Source organism: Drosophila tropicalis, unplaced genomic scaffold (genome assembly GCF_018151085.1).
Source record: "Drosophila tropicalis isolate 14030-0801.00 unplaced genomic scaffold, ASM1815108v1 contig_845, whole genome shotgun sequence".
NCBI classification, from domain to species: domain Eukaryota; kingdom Metazoa; phylum Arthropoda; class Insecta; order Diptera; family Drosophilidae; genus Drosophila; species Drosophila tropicalis.
The window spans coordinates 4,813,422-4,833,705 of record NW_027173338.1 but is presented as its reverse complement, the minus strand read 5'-3'; the positions used below and the strand labels follow the sequence as shown (position 1 = coordinate 4,833,705).

General features: G+C 34.0%; 3 protein-coding genes across 4 annotated transcripts in view; 2 read left to right on the top strand and 1 right to left on the bottom strand.

Moving 5' to 3' along the window:
• Positions 1-62: 62 nt before the first annotated feature.
• rho-6 (rhomboid-6) lies at positions 63-3,058 on the bottom strand. Its single transcript, XM_068294832.1, has 4 exons — positions 2,984-3,058; positions 623-760; positions 353-532; positions 63-275 (listed from the first exon to the last, which is right to left on the bottom strand). The coding sequence occupies exons 1-4, from the start codon at positions 3,056-3,058 to the stop codon at positions 63-65; spliced, it is 606 nt and encodes a 201-aa protein (XP_068150933.1).
• A 4,736-nt stretch (positions 3,059-7,794) lies between these two features.
• On the top strand, positions 7,795-9,679 carry Gr33a (Gustatory receptor 33a). Its single transcript, XM_068295608.1, has 5 exons — positions 7,795-7,824; positions 7,886-8,322; positions 8,439-8,864; positions 8,919-9,384; positions 9,455-9,679. Exons 1-5 carry the CDS (start codon positions 7,795-7,797, stop codon positions 9,539-9,541), a joined length of 1,446 nt encoding a protein of 481 aa, XP_068151709.1. The 3' UTR covers positions 9,542-9,679.
• Positions 9,680-12,086: 2,407 nt separating this feature from the next.
• The window catches only part of LOC137581207 (probable G-protein coupled receptor CG31760), a 30,685-nt gene continuing 22,487 nt past the window's right edge, over positions 12,087-20,284 (top strand). The window contains exons 1-2 of one of the 2 annotated variants that reach the window (XM_068295393.1): positions 12,087-12,214; positions 14,795-14,959. The gene's annotated coding sequence lies outside the window, so the exon portion shown is untranslated. Of the gene's footprint in view, positions 12,243-14,794; positions 14,960-20,284 lie in introns of both variants that reach the window. The other variant, XM_068295394.1, reaches the window with a different exon arrangement.

The window sequence follows — 20,284 nt, the reverse complement described above, 5'->3', positions numbered from 1 at the left end:
TTATAATGTTTTGCTTTTATTATTGGCATTCTAAAAGTGAATTTGAGACCATAGAAAATTGTTTAGAAATATGTTTTCATACTCGCAGTTCTGCGATAGACGACAAAACCAGCTAATAGACCCGAAATACCACCACCTAAATGAGCCTCCAGACTGATGCGTGGATTGCGATTAAGATGATAATGAAAATGATATATGGTCAAGCCCATATCAGTTGAAAAGAGTATCATTAGGGAAAGTATACGAGCATAGCGATACGATAGATGATGGAAATTCTGAAAACACAAAAATAAAAATCCAATTCGATTAAAATTGTAAATTGTAGTTGTGTGCCTCTTCATAGTTGACTGACCAAAACCAGGTGTGGTATATGACTAGACATCATGGCATAGACACCCGCCGAGCCACCCAAGAGCAACAGTTCTGGCTGCAACCAACTGTGGGCCAATGAACCGCACAAGCCACCCAGTAGATAGATCAAAGCCAGACGACAATGACCTTGCTCCAATTCCAGACAACAGCCAACGAACAACTGTAAAGAGCAGAAAAAAACCAAAGTTCATTCGCGATTTCATCTTCTTTTTCAGTTTTTTCACAAGATTCATTAAGAACTTCCACTAACCTGCAAACATATATTCAAAGACAAATGACAAGTATCGGCATGGAGCAGCATATAGGTAAAATAACGCCAATATTCCGATTCAGGTTGATAAATTAAAAGTTTTTGCAGGCAAGCATTGGCTACGAGATGGAGGGCAATCTAAAAGAAGAGTAGGAAGAATAAGTTTTTTAAATTTTTATATAATTTGCCTCTAGCTCTGTTGAACTGCACGACAATGAAACTGTTAGGCTTTCTTTAAGTCCAATCAACATTTTATTAAATTTCAAATCATATACAAATCCTTTTAAAATAGTTATAACTGAGTTTGTTTTCTAATCATAAATCACTTCTTCTTGGGTGTAATTGCTACCCTAGCCTTGACTTCCGGTGATGAGTTGCTTATGAAGCCTAATTTTTATTCGATTCCTTCTATAGTCATAAATTGAAACACGATTCATTTTGAAAGCATATTTTGTATTACACGAATCAAAGATTCGTAATTTGTGACGTAGGCGATTGAATCATTTCCCTGTTTCGAATCAATTTTAATCATCATTTCTATATTGAAGTTTATATTCTTAACAATCTCCGCTTAACATTGACCTACATACATTGTGTAAACAACATTGAAACTGTATAAAGATAAAAGACTGTGGTAACTCTCCAAACAACAATTTTCAATCTAATGACAAGAATTTTTATAAATTTACATTTTCTTCTATGTTTTCTCGAAAAGTGAACAACTAGAATCTTGTTTTTGGAATTATTTAGAGTGAAATAAATGAATAAATGCAAACATAACTCTGGAAAACATTCAATCCTTCAATATTATACATTTTTGCAACTCTATTGTGTTGTCTAGTGTCTTCTCGCCAAGAATCTGTCACTTTCGTTTTGTGGCTGGCCAAGTGTAAAGCGGAATGGATGCAAAAGTGTTGCACCGTATGCACTTTAATGTGAATGGTGGCAAGATGCCTTTCAACTTGCACCGCATGACTTGACAGCAGCCACTCAACACCAAAGCTCGATGCATCATGCATCAAGATTGAACAACAGCAAACACACTGCATCAACACCAAATATGACAAATGCCAATTGCCACAAAACATTTAAGCCAGATGACTAAAATGGCAATAAAACTTTAACCAGTCAGCTAGCGTTCGATCGATTGGGTTCGCACAGATTGTGCAATATTGCAATGAATATCGTTTCGATTTGGTCTTATTGTGGGTTGGGCCTAAAACAATCTTCAACATTAATTGCCGATTGTCAGTTGGCATTATTGTGCGTATCTGAGCAAATATGTTAGGTAATTAAATCCAGAGAAAGAAAATTTGGGTCAAACACTTGTGGGACTTTGGCATTTAAGAGTGTAATCCAAAAGGGATGATTGGCAAATTACTTTATCGATTTTAATTTGGTTCTTAAATCAGGACTTGCCTTAGGAATTCTAAGTAAATTCTTCTGATTTCATAGATGTTGGAGTTTTACTTTAAATATAAATATGAATCTATATTTGTCGATTAGCTTCTTTATTTAAATGTTTTCGCTGTCTCCCTTACTATTTTTACAAGTATTTGTTTACCTGAATCTGATAATTCTTGCTAATTCTTCATGTTTCTTTTGGTTAATTTATAATCCGGTAATTGTTTAGACAGAATATTGGAATAATAACACAGTTCTTTCATCTAATAATTATAAATTAGATTTATCTCATTTGTTTAAATATCTTTTAGTAGAAAAGGATTGCATCTTGTTGTAAGAGTACTAAGGATTAAATATTAGACTTGTTGTTCAGGCTAATTTTTATTATACTAAACTCAAGTGAAAACTTTACAAATTTCTTTTACATTTAATTTTATATAAATATTGGATTTATCTCATCTGAAATTTAGAAAAGTTAAACTCTTGTCTTTAAACATACATATTTCATAAAAAAAGCAAAAATTTTCCTCAATTTACCGCAAAAACATGCAAATTCCTAGTATAGATATACACAGTTAGTTTTAGCTTTATCCCTTTATTTTAATTTCATACTTTTATACAAACAAGCACAGAAACCGCAAGTGCCATGAATACGAGAGCATAATTTAATCACTGCAAATCTATAAACACTCAGCACTGAGTTTTTTTTGGCTCCAGCACACTTAATTCCCAAGAAATATGTTTACGAGAATAAAACAAACAAATTCTTGAGAAAGTCAGTGAATAAACAAATCTCTAAGAATTCAATCGAAAAAAAAGCATGGAATCTCGGCAATAAATGAAATATCATAGAACAAAAGATTTGACACACATCACTCATACGCCGCGTTAGCCATGTGGAGCAGTTTAAAACTGCAACAAAACTACAGAAAGAAACAACAACAAGAAAAACACTACCTGCACAATACATATCAACAAAATGAACCAGGGCACACGCCATAAACGTCGTTGTTTCTGTTCCTTCTTTTTCATTGTCAAATCATCAATGAAATGTTGTTGAGCAGCTGCAGAAGAGACACCGTGTGGAATGGGAATGGTTACACTGGGCGGCAGTAAGAATAGCCTGACATCCTTGTTTTGGTCTTCATTGTTATTATTATCATTGTTATTATTACAACTATTATTATGCTGCCTTGACATAATGAAATGCTTGGCAATCGACCGACCGACGCACAACCGGTGCGCTTAACGCTTAACCCACGACTATTCAATGGGCGGCGAAATGGTCTGCCTCCCACCACTCGAGCAAATAACAACAAACAACACGCTTTGTTTCAGCTTTTTTATGTTTCCTATAAGCAAAACGCAATCATCGATCAGTTGCAGATCGAAAAAAATCTTTCTTCCAATCGAGTGTCAAAAGTAAAGCATACTTTTAGGCAAACTTAAAAAACAATGCAAGTTTCTATGGATTTAAAAGTTATGTTGTTGAATATTCTCTTCAAAATAGGCAATTGAGAGTTGGGAGATGGATCTGTTAATGGCTTGGATTTTCTTATATAGTTATCATGTTTCTATTGTCAGAATTGTATATTATTCTATAAAGAAGACTAAGAAAACGATATCGATGACTAATACTGAAGAAATAAACTTGTGATCGACAAAAACCATAAACCATAAGTTGATTCCATTTCAAAATGTCAATAACCTAACGAGATGATTAACTTTTATAAAAATTACTTTAGTTTGAAAAGAACTTTTTCAATCAAGTTGTAATTCGAACAAGGGAACCATTCTTCATTAACCATATCAAGCCCCTCCCGTCTAGACCCTTGAAACTAAGTTACCAAGTTAAATTTGTAATCCTTGTTTGAAGCAACACTAAAAGAATATAAATATGAAATTTCAGTACTTTTGAAGCCTTTATTATAGCCACTTGCCAATGGTTCTTTAAGTCTTCTGTCGTTTGAATTGTCACTTGTTAAAAAGTATTTTTTTTTTGAGTAATGGTATTAAATAAAGATAAATAACTTACAATTAGTTACATTCAACTGATTGACTATAAAAACTTTGGGGAACACCAATTAAAGAATCCAAAGAAATTATCTTAATCCCATCAATATGAACTTTTTTACTGGAGCAATTGCCATTAAAGAAATCAAAGCGGATTTGTACTAAACTTAACTTGGCTACTAAAAAAATGCATAAAAATTGATAAAAGACTTGTTTTGATGAAGGATCTTGTTGACGTTTGTTTATTGTTTTTGTCGTTTTATTACTTTTGCAAATGTTTGCATTTCATGTGTAGGTCATCAACTTTTGGTTGACTCTTAACTTTTACTTATAATCTTTTGTATGGTCAATTCCCTACAGAGAGATTGCCCCAGCTTAAATAGCCAAATGTATCAACCAGACTCCTCATCCTTGGCATTTGACATTTTCCATTTTCCACTTTCCGTTTCGCGAATTGCAATCAAGGCAAAAACCAGAAAGGAAAAAAATAGCATTTTGAGCAGAGCTCAACATTTGTGCTAAATGTTTACACAAACTTGTCGTTGGCTGCTGTGGTGAAAAGCTTTCACTTGCTCTCTTCAACTCTCTCTTACATTCATTTGCCATCTCTTTCTTTGCTTTCACTCTCTTTCTCTGTAAGGTGGACACGTGGTGCACTTACTTGGGTTTGGTGTCCTGTCAACACCGAATGCTGGTTATGAATGGTTTTAATAAAATATTTATGTAACAAGCAATAAAAATCACACACACCCAGCCAAAGTTAGAGAGAGAGAGAAGAGAGAGAGGGAGTGAAAAGAGGAAGGTAGCAAAAACAAACAGAGTACTTAAAATAATTATTTTGGCTAATCAGGTTTCGGGTTTTTGCTTCTATTTACCAAAGTTGACCACAAAAACAATATTTTTTGTGGTCGAATTTGTGTTGATAAATTTGTTTTTGACCCAAAAATTAAAGAGGAGGATAAAATTTCCATCCATGTGGAATACATTCTCCCTCCTCTTACATGCTCACTTAAATCGAATAACATTTCTGAGCGAACTTCAATTATTCTTAGCCCTTAGGCTAAAAAAGCATATCTTTTATATATTCCCCAAAGATTTTCCAGCATACCAAACACCAACAAGATGCTTCACTTTAACAGCAGACCCCCACAGTTCTCCTTCCTACCACCCAACTCCCCTTCCTCATGTTTGTTGGCAGCAATTTCAAGGCATTTACGCAAATCTTTTTTAGCCAAAATCTCTGGGCAAACAAACTCATTATTGCCATGAAGAAGCCGCTTGATTGAGTAACTATGATGCGTACTAGTGGCTGAGTAGGCGTGGCATATTGAGTGCCGCAAGTGAAACTCATTTTTCTCCTCTTTTTTTTATTTTGGGTTAGACTTTATGACCGCCATTTTATTGATATAGCCAAAGGGAGAAGCAAATAAAATCACTGGCAAACTGGCAGGCAGCAAACCCCAAAACGAGAGACTATAAAGCGTCAAAAGATTTCTTTCTTTAACTAAACTAATGTTAAGCAAATTGCCAAATGGTGGGTGGTCTTTTGAGTCAGTAAAAATTTAAAGTCTTTCTGGTAAGTGATAAGCCGCAATGCAGATATAAATCTACATACGAGAGCCCATCATAGATACTATATATGTACATACAAACATACATGGAGTTGGGACCAAAGAAGGCGTTCTCAGGCAAATATTATCAAGGCGCCATTTCATTAGTTATTTACTTGCACAAGTGTGCGATATATGTGTGTGGTGTGTGTACTATGTGTGTGTTTGTGTGCACTTGTGCTGTGCCTGTGGTCTTAGTGCGTGCACAGGCATAAGCTGGCAAAGCTGTTTGTCTTTGCTCTCCACTCTTTGCCAGTGAATTGGGTGGCTATGTCTTTGTGTGTGTGTGTGTACGTTTCCCTCAGACATTGAATTTTGTGTGCGTGCCTCTGTTGCAAACTCAATTATTAACTATGCAGAGGCAAAAGGCAAGACTAACTAGTACCAAGAACACCTTCAAATTGAGCCTGAAAAGATGACAACGTGAGCCACAACTAAACCTCAAAGCTAATGGAACCTTTAACGAAATCAGAGACATTCAAAATGCCTTATATGCAGCTGAATTTATTTCAAATTTCCAAAGTAAACATATTGCTTATGTAAGAGAACAGAAAAGAAATGTTAAATTAAGGTTGAAAGTTAACAAATTATAGAACGGAATCATTATTATTAGTATTATTATCGGTATAAAATATAGATGCAAATTATTAACATATGTAACTATATTTTACAAGCCCATGCAAATATGGCCTTCAAAATTTTTAGAACTTACTATCCTTTAAGCCAATTCTATGATTGTATGTTCTATTATTATTATACTAAAACTATGGAAAACTTAAGAGTTTCTTCGAATCAGTTACAAGGATCAATTACACTATTCGTTACGTTTGACATAAAAATCTTCAACTTAAACGAAGTTTCAGTATTAATTATTAAAAATTAAAATGCATAATATACTCACCCCTTATGGGCTATGGCTCGACTTCTCGAACAGCAAATTTAGTTTTGGAAATTGTATTTTATTAGTTATTTTATATTATTAAATTACTACTGTGCTAGCTCAAAGTCAAAGTCAAGAAAATCAATGTTTCAACTGATTTTTGCTTGAATCGACAAGAAGACTATGAAATTTGCAAGCTTTGCCAACTAATTGTAGAGAAACCAAAACTTTTCTTCATTACTTCAGCAAGTCTGTTGCAAAAGTCACGCAACCATTTCTCATAGTTTCTAATAGTTGTAAATCTTGTCATTTTGTTGCTCCAACCAACAACAACAACAACAAAAATAACCATGTCCTTTTTTCCTCCACAGCTGAGGCTTAGTTTGTCTTCAACTCGAGGGAAATTTGCATTTTATCATCATTGCCCCGCACCCGCATCCGCTTTGTGCCAACAGTTTTGGCTATTGCCTCTCATTTTTGGCCTCTTGTCGAAGCTTTGCTTTTAATTGGGTTTTCTTAGAGGAAGGATATACATCCACATACTCACACACACACACATGGAGAGAGACATGTGTTAAAGGATGTGCAGGTTGTGGGTGGATGTAGTTGTTAATTTAGTGTGCTAGGCGGTACTAAGTTATAATTGTTTAATTAGCAAGTAAAATATAGAAGTGAAAATATGTGAAAACTATTAGATTTACATCAAGGTAGAAACAAATTGACATGAGTATGTGTGTGTGTGTGTGTGTGTGTTTTGGAGCTTTGTTATCTTTAAGAGGATTAAGCATTAAGCTCTACCAATTTGGAAAGTGAACTCTAAAATCAATTTATGAAATGCAAATGTAATGAGTTTGCCACTAATTTAAATATATATCTAATAGATATTAAATTTATGAAGCTCTCGAATACAATTATATGAAATATTTTCTTATTTATCTGATAAATAAATGCTTTTCAATTCCATATTGAAAAACCTAACTAATAGATACTTAATTTTCATGGATTTTGCTTACCAATACCAAAATGACTTTTTTTCAGTGTATACATTTAATAAGCTAAAAGCATTTAATTTCCTAACTATGCCACTCCGAAAGATATTTATCTTAAACATACGCATACACATACACATACACATACACATGAACAATAGCTATTAGGTACACAAATATTGAACCCTTTTCCCGCTTTTCTTTCGGAATGAATCAATTTTAGTTGTACACAACAAATGAAACAGTTAACAACAAAGGAAATTAACTTACGGCAGAATGATACAAATTATGAATTTATTCTCAATGGTAAGTATTACAAGAAAATGCAATGAAATATACCCAATGAATATGTGCATCCTTCCTCTAGGTCATAGGCCTTATACCATTCAATCGTCAGCAATTGGATACGAATGTCGTTTTGGATTATGCCATGATGGTTGTGGTTCCGGTGCTCTATCTGGTTTGCTATTTGGGCATTAATTTTATGCATGCCTTCGGTCTAATCTTTTTGGACTCCTGCAATAGTGTGTGTCGTCTCAGTAGCAACCTTTTTATGCATCTCGGTGCCTTTCTCTATCTCACAGTAACCATGATGAGTATATATCGTCGAAAGCAGTTTTTCATTGAGTTCGAGGCACGTTTGAATGAGATCGATGAGGTCATTGTGAAGTGTCGACGGGTTGCTGAATTGGATAAGATTCGTGTGACTGCTGTAAAACATAGTGTCACCTATCATTTCACTTGGCTTTTTCTCTTCTGCGTGTTTGCCTTTGCCCTCTACTATGATATCAAGGAGTTGTATATGTAAGCATGAAATGTGTAAGGTCTGCTAATGCTACTTCGACAGACTTTAAATAGATGGACATACAATTTGTCGTCTTTAATGCGATGTTTGGTTTTAACTTATCTTTTATTTGTAGGACATTTGGAACCTATGCAATTATACCATTTATGGTCTCCAGTTTCCCTTATATGGCTGGTAGTATCATACAAGGTGAATTCATTTACCATGTCTCTGTTATATCGGAGAGATTCGAGCAGATAAACACATTGTTTGAGAAAATTAATAAAGAGGCTCGACATCGTCATGGACCAATAACGGTTTTTGATATCGAGAGTGAAGGCAAAAAGCAAGATGAGAGGAAAAACACAAACCAAACACTCGAAAGCAAGACGACAATTGGTAATGAACAAAAGTTGGCCAACGAAATGAAACGTCAGAAAGCAGCCATGGGACAGCAGGGACAAGGACAACAAAAGAACGATGACGATGACATGGACACGAGCAATGATGAGGATGAAGATGATTTTGATTATGACAATGGGAGTGTTACCGAGAATACAGGGTGAGTTTCCATCCATTCATTTCAATTTAATTCATTGTTAAAGTTTGCTTTCAGTATTACCTCGGAGGCCAATTTACCGGATCTATTTAAGCTGCACGACAAAATCCTTTCGCTTAGTGTCCTAACAAATGGCGAATTCGGACCACAATGTGTACCCTATATGGCTGCATGTTTTGTGATTAGTATTTTTGGTATATTCCTGGAGACCAAGGTCAATTTCATAGTGAGTGGCAAGAGTCGTTTGCTCGACTATGTAACCTATTTGTATGTCATCTGGAGCTTCACCTCCATGGTGGTGGCCTATATCGTTTTGCGGCTCTGTTGTAATGCCAACAATCACTCGAAACAGTCGGCCATGATTGTCCATGAGATAATGCAGAAGAAACCAGCGTTTATGCTCAGCAATGATTTGTTCTACAACAAAATGAAATCATTCACATTGCAATTCCTTCACTGGGAAGGCTATTTTCAATTCAATGGCATTGGCCTCTTTGCCCTGGATTATACGTTCATCTTTTCGGTAAATATATAAACGAAGCACTTAAACTTTTCTCTTAACCCCATTTTTAATTGATCCAAACCTATTGCAGACTGTTAGTGCCGCAACATCATATCTCATTGTCCTGTTGCAGTTTGATATGTCGGCCATTTTGCGTAACGAGGGCCTGATGAACTGAAAGCCTCTGACAATTCAATTATGCTGCACTCGAAACAAGTTTAACCAAATATTTCTTTAGTGCACATTTTAAAAATATTTTTTCACAGCACTAAAAAGAAAAAAGAAACACAAAGTACCGTAAAAAACGAATTGTGAATGCCCTAACTAAAGAGTGGTAAACTGTTTCATTTTAAAATATATGTATTTAAACATTTTATTCAATTCAGTAAAGTATTTTGTTTGTCTTTCAATACTTATTAGTAAACGAATTTCAAAATAGATTGGCCATTTAATTCATTTTTTAAGCTTACTTCTTGTATGCTCAATACAATTAAAGAGTATTCTGGTCAACTGGAGGAGAAGTCACATCAACCATTTCCGGCCAAGTTAATCGCATCAACGCGTTAGCTTAACGATGAAAAAAAATCACTGTAGAGGACAAGGAGAGTCGTAGCAATGGTGATGAGGAGGGAAGTCCTGACAGGAGTCGTGGCGGCGACTAACACAATTTTATCAAATGTCAATTGAAAAACATGATTTGCCCGTCTCGTTCGCCGTGGACCTTAAACATGAAGCCAGAACTTTGCGGCTGTCAAACGGAAGCCAACAAGGAATAGATGAGGAAATGGCGAGAAGAGACAGAAGAGATGAAGGGAAGAGCAACAGAAGGAGGGTGAAAACTCCAACCCAAAACCATGGCGCAATTTCCGCTTTCAATCAGTTGCTAGTGCAACGGAAATGTGACTAAGAATTTGTGTGGTAAGATTTAAAATTGCATAATATTGGATGTTAATAAAGGATGGAAGGAGAAATCGAAGTTGATAAAGAGGCAGTCAATTAATTTTTCATTATATGAAAAAGCGTGTCAAATTCAATTGATTTTCTCATCCTCTCTCTCTCTCTCTCTCTGGCACGCTCAATGTAGTTTCTGACACTGTTCGATTGGAGTTTATATTACAGGACATGGGACATAAATCAATATGGATGGCACTGAGGGGGGAGGGCTGGGTTGGGCCTGTTGGTTGATGTCAGTGGCAAATAGTAGCAACAGGCCATGTAGACACATTACCTGCAAATTACATCAACTTGGTAAAGGCCAGCGGCCAGAATGAGGGCTGAAGAGAGAGAGAGAGGGAGAAAGATATACAAAATAAATAGAGGCAACAACGGAACAACGTGACCCGAACCAACAACGAACTATTTTATATGAAATGTCAGGGCACTTTTAAGAGTTCATTTAGAATTTTATATGTATGTATGTGTGTACACACTCACACATAAAAAGGATGCTTGCGAGTGTGGACAAATGCCAACAGGTTGTTGTTTGAGTAATTGAGTCTAAAAATGCAATGGCTAGTCAAGCATTACATGACCTCGAATAGCTTCGCCTTTCCCCCAACATTTAGAAAGGTTTGTGTCAAACTTGGTACAGATGCATGTAACACCCTGTGTATGGGTGTGGTATGATACTGGGAAAGGGGTAATTGATAAAATTTGTCCCAAAAATGGTAAAACCATAAGAATTTTTAGCAAAGTCTCAAAAAATGAATGAAATGGAGTAGACTGGCTGATAGAAGGAGAAATTGATTTGGTTTTTGTTCATGGACATTCACATTAAATACTTATTTAATGTACTTACTCTCGATATTTCTGATTAGTTTTGTCCTTATTCTCTTCTCTGTTTAAGGTATCTACAAAAATCTTTTTACTCGTTTCAAGTTTACCTAACTCAAACCATGTCTCCTAAATTAAGCATAACGTTTCATTTTCGAATTCGCATTTTAGTTAATGGCCAAAACCAACAAATGGCAAATATCTATAGATAACTAGTTAACAAAGATGGAAACAAGGGAAATTGTATATAGATTCTTAAAGTTGGATTGTATATGTATAGCTTAAATGTGTTTTGTTCAACCCTAAATAAACATAAACCGAAAATGGAAATATTGTTTCATTCAAAAGAGTAAACATTTAAACAATTCTATACAAAAGGGAGTTAATTTTTCAAATGACTTATCAAGATTGTGAGCATTTGCCATGGAAAACAAAACAAAAACCGTTTTGGTTTAATTAAAGTGTTGTCAAATTTACTGTAATAATGAGTGCTGATAAGAATCAGCATAGTCAGGGACACTCTCTTAAACAAATGGACCGAAGAAAGCTTTCAACACTACAGGTGTCTGTGTGTCTCTCCATGACAGAGAGCGCGACAAGTGTGGTGAGTTTCGCTAGTGAAAAAGAGAGAGAGATAGAGCGCACCCACAATTGTCAGTGATATCCTTGAAAACGCACCGACGGAACGGACCCCCCAACTCAAGCCTTCGTTCTACTCTATCTCTTGGGCCAAGTGAAAGCAAATTGTCCGAGGACTTGCAGGCGAAAATCAAATCAAACTGATAACAGAGAACACGATGCGTAGGGCAGAGAAAGAGAGAGAGAAAAAAGAGCAAAATGCCGAACACGAGAAAGCCGAGACCATACGAAACCGAGCATGAAATTCAATCCTGCTCTCTCTTCTTTCGTTCTGCTTGCGACAAAAGGATAACATAGGCCACAGTTCGTGGCGGAGTTGCAAGTGCGTTGGTTGGTCCTGATACTGATAAAAATAAATAAGGGCCGAAACATTTTTGCGCCAGACTTTGTGATTGAAGTGAACTGAACTGAAGCGAAGTGAATTGAATTCAAAGTGAAGGCAAGTGGGCGGGAAGCCTGATTTCGGTGTGTGTGAAAGTTTTGTTGTGCGGGCACTCTCCCTCTGTTTCTGTCTGTCGGTCTTTGTGTCTTTCATATAATCAAGAATTTCTGTTGGAAATTTAATTAACAATCAACGAAACAAAATGCATACACACATATATTTACATACCCACATCTAGTATAGGCAAAATGGGTATTATATAGAATTACCTATAGGTATAGAAGGCTGTTGAATAACCAAAAAAAAAAATAGATATATATATATACATATATTTATATAGACTATACAAAAAACATACCAAGCGTGCTGCGCACTTTGGCGCCGCGTAGGCGTCTGCCTATACAAGAGTAGAATAGAAAAGCAGAGAAATAAAAAGAAGATAAAAGTATAAATCCCACCTAGACAGGAACATGATGACGGTGTGTGTGTGTGTTCCCCCCCTGTCCTGACACCCGGCGTCTCTCTCTGACTATCTCTCTGTGCCAGTGACTGCTTCTGTGCCCGGATGTCTGCCACTGAGTTTTATTTACAGGTTGCTTTTTGGGGGCCAAGTTCAGTTTACGTGTACCCTAACATCTACTCAAAAAAAGTAAAGTTACTTCTTTCTCAATTGACTAGAGTTATAATCAATGTAAACTATAGCCACTAGTCGTCCTTAGATGTTCAATTTGTCGACTACAATTGGTACTCAATTTGCATTTCTACGTAAGAGGAAATGAAACTGGGAAATTAGCAATCAATAGAAGTAAATGATGTATTTCATGGTGAATCTCACAGCGGAAGAAGTCATGTGGATGAGCATTTCAATGACATTAACTGACTACCGAAGTCGGTATATATTCTTGCTTTTATGAATCCCTACTTTTGCATCCTGAATTCATAATCAAGCAAAACAATGTCCACTCAAAATAGTTGTTCAAAAATGTTGAGCCCATTATACTAGAAATTAGGGAATTCCAAGTTCAAATATTTGTTGGAACGATTGCGAAAATAAGATTCCTTTCCATTATTAACCATTAACGTGTAGGAGTTAACCCTTTCGATATATGCATTACTCAACAAAGATTACTTAAAGTATTTCCTGTTTCATTTAGCATGTTAATTTCTTGGAAAGTTCTATCATTTCTTTGCTTGATATTTTTTTCTCAATGTCTATACAAAAGTACTAAATACATTTACATTTAAAAGGAGAATGATTCTAGGAACTCTTTCTAAATTTGGAAACCATTTGGAATCGTTTTGGCTGAAATGATACTTTTCGCTATTGTTGGCAATCAACATTTTTACCAAAAATTCCATTGAATTGAAATAACATGAGAACCTGCAAAATGTATTTAATTCAATAGCATGCTTTGCATTTCATTTATGTGGTAAATGAAATTTATTTATAATTTTCTTACTTATAAGTTATTTTAGAGCATTTCCACATTGGTTTGCTCTAACCGAACATATTTTGCTTGGCCCTGAAAATCAAAGTTTCGCCTTCCCTTGATGGGTCCACCTTGCACCTTGTCTCTGGCCTAAAGGTGTCTGGACAGTTTTTGGTCTATGTGTTACAGTTTCGATGTATGAGTGTGCGTCTATGTGTACGGGGGGAAACTTAGTTTACTTCCTGTTTGAATTGTATTTTACTTTCTGTGAGCTTACTCGTTTATTTTTGCTTTTCTTTTTATACGTTTGTTTTTTTATTTCTTTTTTACTACAAATTGCTTTTCATTTTCATTACATTTGTTATTTGGCCTTCAGCCAAAATAACAATTTGTAAAAAGGGAATAAAATTTTCGCAATTAATTTTGCCCCCTCAAGGAAAACACGTTTTTAATGAGTTCAACAGGTTCGCTTAATAAGGGGCGACACAGCTCGCAGACTAATAAATATTCATAAATATTTTTTTTTTTTCATCCAATTGAAAATTGTTTTAACGGAAATTATAAAACAGAATAAAAAAGGAAACTTTCAAATTTGTGTTTTTTTTTTTTTTGGTTTTTATTATTTTTTGTGTTGGTTTCAACTTTTGGCAACAACTTTTTGTGTGAAAAGTTTCAGTTTCATTCATTATTAACAGTAATGGGAGCTCTCTTCATCTTTGCCACATCCTCCTACCACTCCTCAATTATTCCCTCAACCAACATTTAGTTTATGAGGACAAAATTGTAGATGATGGGGAATAAAAGTTCACTATTAACTTGAAATGCAAGAGAGGGTTAAAGTGGGTGAAAGTTTAATGCCTTAAGCTGAAAACTCGAGAGTTTACTTAGTTTACTTAAAGAATTGATTAGGGAGAATGAAAGAAAAAAGAACTTTTGAGTGCCCAATAAAGTAGGCTACATAAATATGCATAAAGTCACAAATTCTTGAAAATTTCTCCCAAGAAATTTAAACACATGCATATTTCAGTCAATAGCCAGCAAAATAAATGCCACAAATTCAATGAACAAACAAGCTACTAAATTAACTTAGTATAACTTAAACACACACACACACACACACTCATGAAGACACAGACTTCTTCATGTGAGAAAAGAATTTACATAAAATTTAAATATATGTTATGTATGCATATTTGTCTTCACACAGCGACCAAACCAATTCAATTATAAACACAAAATATATTCCAAATAAATAAAATAAAGTAATATATAAGAAAGAACACAAAGCTTAAGCTGGAACAGTTCTTTGACTTTGAAGCCCAAGCCCCCCAAAGCCCAGGCCATATAATGATTTGATTCTTGGAAATACGAGGTAAGTGAAAAAATGAGTAAAATAAATTGAAAATGAATACTTTTGAGAAAAAACAATTGGGGGTATTCAAAATTGTTTACTTTAAAACATTTGTGAAAACTGCTTTAACTAAAGATTTTGCCATAAATTTTTGTTAAGTTGTCACCATCTATGTTTAGCTTTTTATTTACTTTCAATAGGCACTTAAAAAATTATTAACAAAATATCGATTTTTTGGAAACATTTGCCTACACTCCCACAGCAGATTTATTTTATATTTAGACTACAAAAGAGACTCTACCATGTGCCCCCCACATGGATGCTGACTTGTGTACATATTAGACTGGTCATTTAGTGAATGAGAAATAAAAGTGGTTTAAAATGTGTCAAATTCCATTCTACCCCATTTGAAGTAGAAGGAGAAATGATTTCATTTCACTTTTCGCTTGTAATTAGCTAAATTTCCATACAAAAATCAAGACAATAGCAATCGACAAATTCCAAATGGCACGAAAAAATCCATTTATAATTTTTATAGGCTATTCCTAAAGACAATTATTGACACTTTGTTTTAATTGAAGGTGTCAAAAATGAATGCCAAAAACATATATTTAAAAAAGAAGAAGCATTCCGGAAAACATTTATACTCACTTGATAGAAATATTTGTTCAACGCAAAAAAAAAAAAGGAAATTCCCATTGAACGAATAAAAGCCAGTCTAATGGTGTGCATGTGTGTGTGTTTCCCCCATTATAATACATAATTGAATGCCTTCAATTATTTACTCAATGAATTTTTGGCTTTTCCCCTTTATGCTTTCCCCAAGTCCTTTCCTTTTATTTCATTTCCTGTTTCTTTTTTTTTTTTTTTTGGCATAAGTCTTTTAATAAAATTAAATGGCTTTAAGGCCAATGTAGGCAATTTGTATACCTTTGTGAAACGGTATAAACATTTAAGCCAGATGCTTGTAACGCAAACCACAAAGAGAAAAACACTTTGATAAAAAAACCTAAAAATATTTAGAGAATGACATTTGAAGGTTACACATATTCATATGGAAAAAATTTTTACACGAAGTTGGAAAAAAGAAAATTCCCAACAAATTCTATTTTCTATGTTATGATTATGATTCTTAAAAGATCTTTTTTAAGTAGTAGTATTAATATTTCTATTTCATTTCTGTCGACTTAATACGAAGATGATGGCTCATTATTTAGTAACCTCAAAAAGTTAACCTTTGAAAAAAATGCTATATAATAAGGTTCGGAATAGCTATTAACTCGTTTTAAGGTCCTTGAGAACAAATATAGAAAAAGATTTTTATAAAAAAAAAAAAAAACGGTTCAATATCATAAAACGCATTAGTGGATCCATATTTTCAACCTTTAATTGAAAAATTTCATTTTTTTCATAAAGATCTTTAATATGACTACTAAAATAGAAAGATTTAAGTGTTACTAAAAGTAGAGTGACTTTTCTTGTATATTATTTTTATGATGATTAAGCGTTATCATGATTTGAAGTGTTTCTTTAAGGCTTGCGCGAAAAGTGTTCGATATAAGACTACTTATAACATTGAACTAAAAAATCAATATTTAACCCACTTAATTTAATAAATAGTAAAACTAGGAACTTCAATTGCAGAGTTTCACTTGGAAACATTCTTTGAAATAACTAAATGTAATTTGAAAATCTTTTTCAAGGCTCATTAACAAGGACTACATAAATATGCAAGAATATACAAACTTCGGCTTTGAATGGTTTCTATTTACATTTGAAAATTTGTTGTATGTTGTGTTGTTAAGATAAAAGACATGTCTCTATGCTCACGTCTTGGTTTTTATGTTTTTACATAAATATCGCAACGACTTTATGTGTTCATTCACCTTATTCTCTTTTTTTTTGCGTATTTCCTCGACCACTCAGACATTTGAGACTTTCGAGTCGTGTCTGCAAAATGAGACATAAATATTCAGTGGTTTTTTTCCACCAAGGTTTGCTGACCTCCCTTGTAACTGTATCGAATACTGTACATATACTTTTCATCTTATTTTCTGCATGCAAATAGATACACCCAAATTTATGCATAATCAATATGACATTCTATCGACTGTATTTGTCGGCAATCATTTTGAATCGATAATATTATGCAATGTCATGTTTTGTGGAAGTTGAGTAAATACAAATACATTTTTAATTAGAATCTTTTGTATGTATGTAGCAATTGAAATGACATCAATTTGCCTTGGCCACATGATGATTATTGGACAATGAATTTACATAACTTAATTTCATTTTGATTGAATTAAATGTTCCATTATTAAGCTAATACGAATAATTAATTGTTAGGCTCATAGATGTGGCAACTGTGGAAAATTGTGCATAAAATCAGTTCAAAAATTTTTTAAATTTAAGCAAATCCAATAAGTGCATAAAATTTATAAACAAACAGATGACAATTTCAAGGTAGAAGTGAACTTCAGTTATGCTCTTTACAAAATTTAGAACTAACTGAGAAAACCAAAAATTGTTAAGTATACGCCCTGTAGAATGAAATTTGTTAAGTATACGCCCAGTACGCTTTAATTATTTCCAAGAAGAAGATTTAGAAACTTACAAGGTGAACTTCAGGTATGCGAATCACCGATTCGGATTAATTTTAGTTGTATTACACTTATAAGAAGGTGGGATATATGATATAGATTAGATTTCATATATAAATTTATTTATCCGTGTCTCTCAAAAATCATTTGTACCATTTTGTTTTTGTTTTGGCCAATGTGTCCATCTCTACATGACATTTTTGCCCTGTCCAAACAGTGTGTCGTCAAAGGGCTTTTGATTGTTAGTTTTAATTAAAGAAAGTTACATCAGAACCATGTTGCCATGTGTGCGCCACCCACATCAATCATAGCCGACTCAATGTCTGAGCAATAATTGATAAAAAAAAAGTATAATATATATATAAATACACACCAACAACACAAGTGAATAGATTTTCCATGTCTGTATAGATGGATGGATGAATGTATGTAGTCTGCTTATGGTCTTAAAGCTTATTAGCTGTAAGCCTACTCAGTAGGCAAACAATTGTTACTCACTGTGTATCTGTGTGTGTGTGTGTGCAATATCTAATACAAAAGAGTCAAGTGAAAGATACAGTGCCTGACAATGATGATAAATATTAATGACATTCTGACTCTGACTGGATACTTTGTTCAACATTTCCTAGAAGGCAAACAAATAACGATTGTGACATCGCTCGCGCTCACTCACTCGCTTATCTCTTTAAATTAACCCAAAAGTATGCTAAGGTATTATTTGTGTTGTATTTTTTCCCCTCGTTTTAAGAAATTCCTTTTCCCCCGCCAGTTGCCTAATTTAATTGTCATGAAATTGATATTAAATTCCCATGACGAACTAGAAACACGAATACCAATTAAGTTGCAAGTGCTTTTCTTTTCATTTTCTTTTACTTTTACTTTCGAATTTTCTTTCTTTTTGCTTTTTTCGTTCATTCTGTCTTTGTATGTGTGTATGTATGTTTGGGTGTAGGCTATTCTTTGAGGTTTCTAATCAATAAACTCATTATGACCATTTATTTTGTTACTTTTTGTTGCTGTTGTTATTGGAGTCGTTGTTGTTGTTGTTGATATTATATATTATTATTATGTGCCCCAACTATTTGGCTTAATGACCAATTTGCGCAGGACATTTGCTTATAATATTATTATCTGACAATACAGTTGAATTATCATTTCTCTGCATTAAAATTAATACTTAAATTAATGCTAATTGCCTTTGTGTGTCTGTGTGGGTGTTGTTTTTTTTTTCCTGTCGCTATTAAATTCAATGATTGACACAATCAAATGTGATAAATGGCTAACCGAAATGAAATTAATAAAAAACATATCCAAAGAGAATCAAATTGGTATTTACGATTGTTTTATAACAATTACAATTGAATTATTCACTTCTTTCTATACAAATGTTATTGCTAAAAAAAAAAAAACAAATCGTTGAGTTTTACGATTTTAAAAAAGTTTTACCATTAAAAACGTTTCTAAAAGATGTTCGTGTGGAGTTGGATGGTCCATAATGTCGTTTCGAAACATTCCTTTAATTATCCATCTTTCACACGAGTATTTAATACTTGTTCCAAGGACTTTGTGAGGAACTAAATTCGCTTTCTTAAAACTTTGCTTCTTATCAAAGATTTCTGATTTCGATTTAAATACTCTAGAATTGAATAAAGTGACTCAAGTTTTTGATCATCCAAATAGACAAAAGTGCACAACAAAAGCTAAAACTCTAAGAAAGTTTATTTCGAAAACTTTCTTATTCAGATTGTTAATTAGTTTATTAATGTCTCAGTTATTGCTTTGCAGATTTTTGAATGATATTTCACTATGTTTCAAAGGATTAAAACCACTTGATCAGTTAACTAAGTACAAAACACACTTACATAAGTTGGAAAGATGTTAATTCCTTAACAATTTAAACATTAATCGTTTTCGACTTAAAAAAGAAGATAAGAAGATATCCATAAAAACAGGAGTTTCACAATCTTAAATATTTAAAGAACTATCCATATAACTAGGACTCTCGTAAAGTCTCATCTGAATATCCTTAAAGTGCAAAATTTTGCTCTAACAAGTTGTGCGGTTTTAGTTGACGACAGTCAAAGCCGTCATTTTCCTTCTCATTGGACGTCATTTACATTCTCTTGTGTGTGTGTGTGTGTGTGTGCCAGGACGAAAAGGCTTCCCTTTGTGTCACTTGCATTTTGCGCATTTAAATTAGTGTAATTAAAAACCATTGAAACAAGTAGCTCTAAAATTACAAAAAAACACAGCCTTAGTTAATTGTGCGTTTTTAATGTTTTCTACTATTTTGGTAGCAATAATTACAAACACTCTTTAAGGGCAGATAGCTAAAAGGGAGGGAGTGGAGGTAAGTAGAGTGAAAATGGCAGCAACATATAAAAGTTTATGTGCCATACTTGATGGCACTTCAACTTGCGGCAGCTGCATGTTGCCTGTGGCAACTTTTAATGTTTGCTTGTTGCAGCCATTAACTGCAGCAACTGCAACATCATTATCATCATAAGCAGCAGCAGCATTAAAGAATTTTCTTTCCACAAAACTGTTGTGTTTTTCATTTTTCCTCATTTCGTTTGCCGTTTTTTCTTTTTCTTTGCTCTCTCAAAGAGAAAACCAAAGGCCACGCCCAGTTGAATGCAAATTAATTCTGGGGAAGGGTAACGCCCACACTTTTTGGTTCACAAATTTTAGGTTTTACTTTGTTGGTGTTTAGTTTTGTATATGTATATCGAAGAGGCTGGGG

Bases quoted from the DNA above. Each gene is read 5' to 3' on its own strand.
- rho-6 (XM_068294832.1), bottom strand. From the start codon at position 3,058: ATGAAAAAGAAGGAACAGAAACAACGACGTTTATGGCGTGTGCCCTGG. The intron at 761-2,983 runs GTAGTGTTTTTC...CTCTTCTTTTAG, and splicing joins TGTTGATATGTATTGTGCAG to ATTGCCCTCCATCTCGTAGC. The intron at 533-622 runs GTTAGTGGAAGT...TGCTCTTTACAG, and splicing joins CTTTGAATATATGTTTGCAG to TTGTTCGTTGGCTGTTGTCT.
- Gr33a (XM_068295608.1), top strand. From the start codon at position 7,795: ATGATACAAATTATGAATTTATTCTCAATG. The intron at 8,323-8,438 runs GTAAGCATGAAA...TTTTATTTGTAG, and splicing joins GATATCAAGGAGTTGTATAT to GACATTTGGAACCTATGCAA. The intron at 9,385-9,454 runs GTAAATATATAA...AACCTATTGCAG, and splicing joins ATTATACGTTCATCTTTTCG to ACTGTTAGTGCCGCAACATC.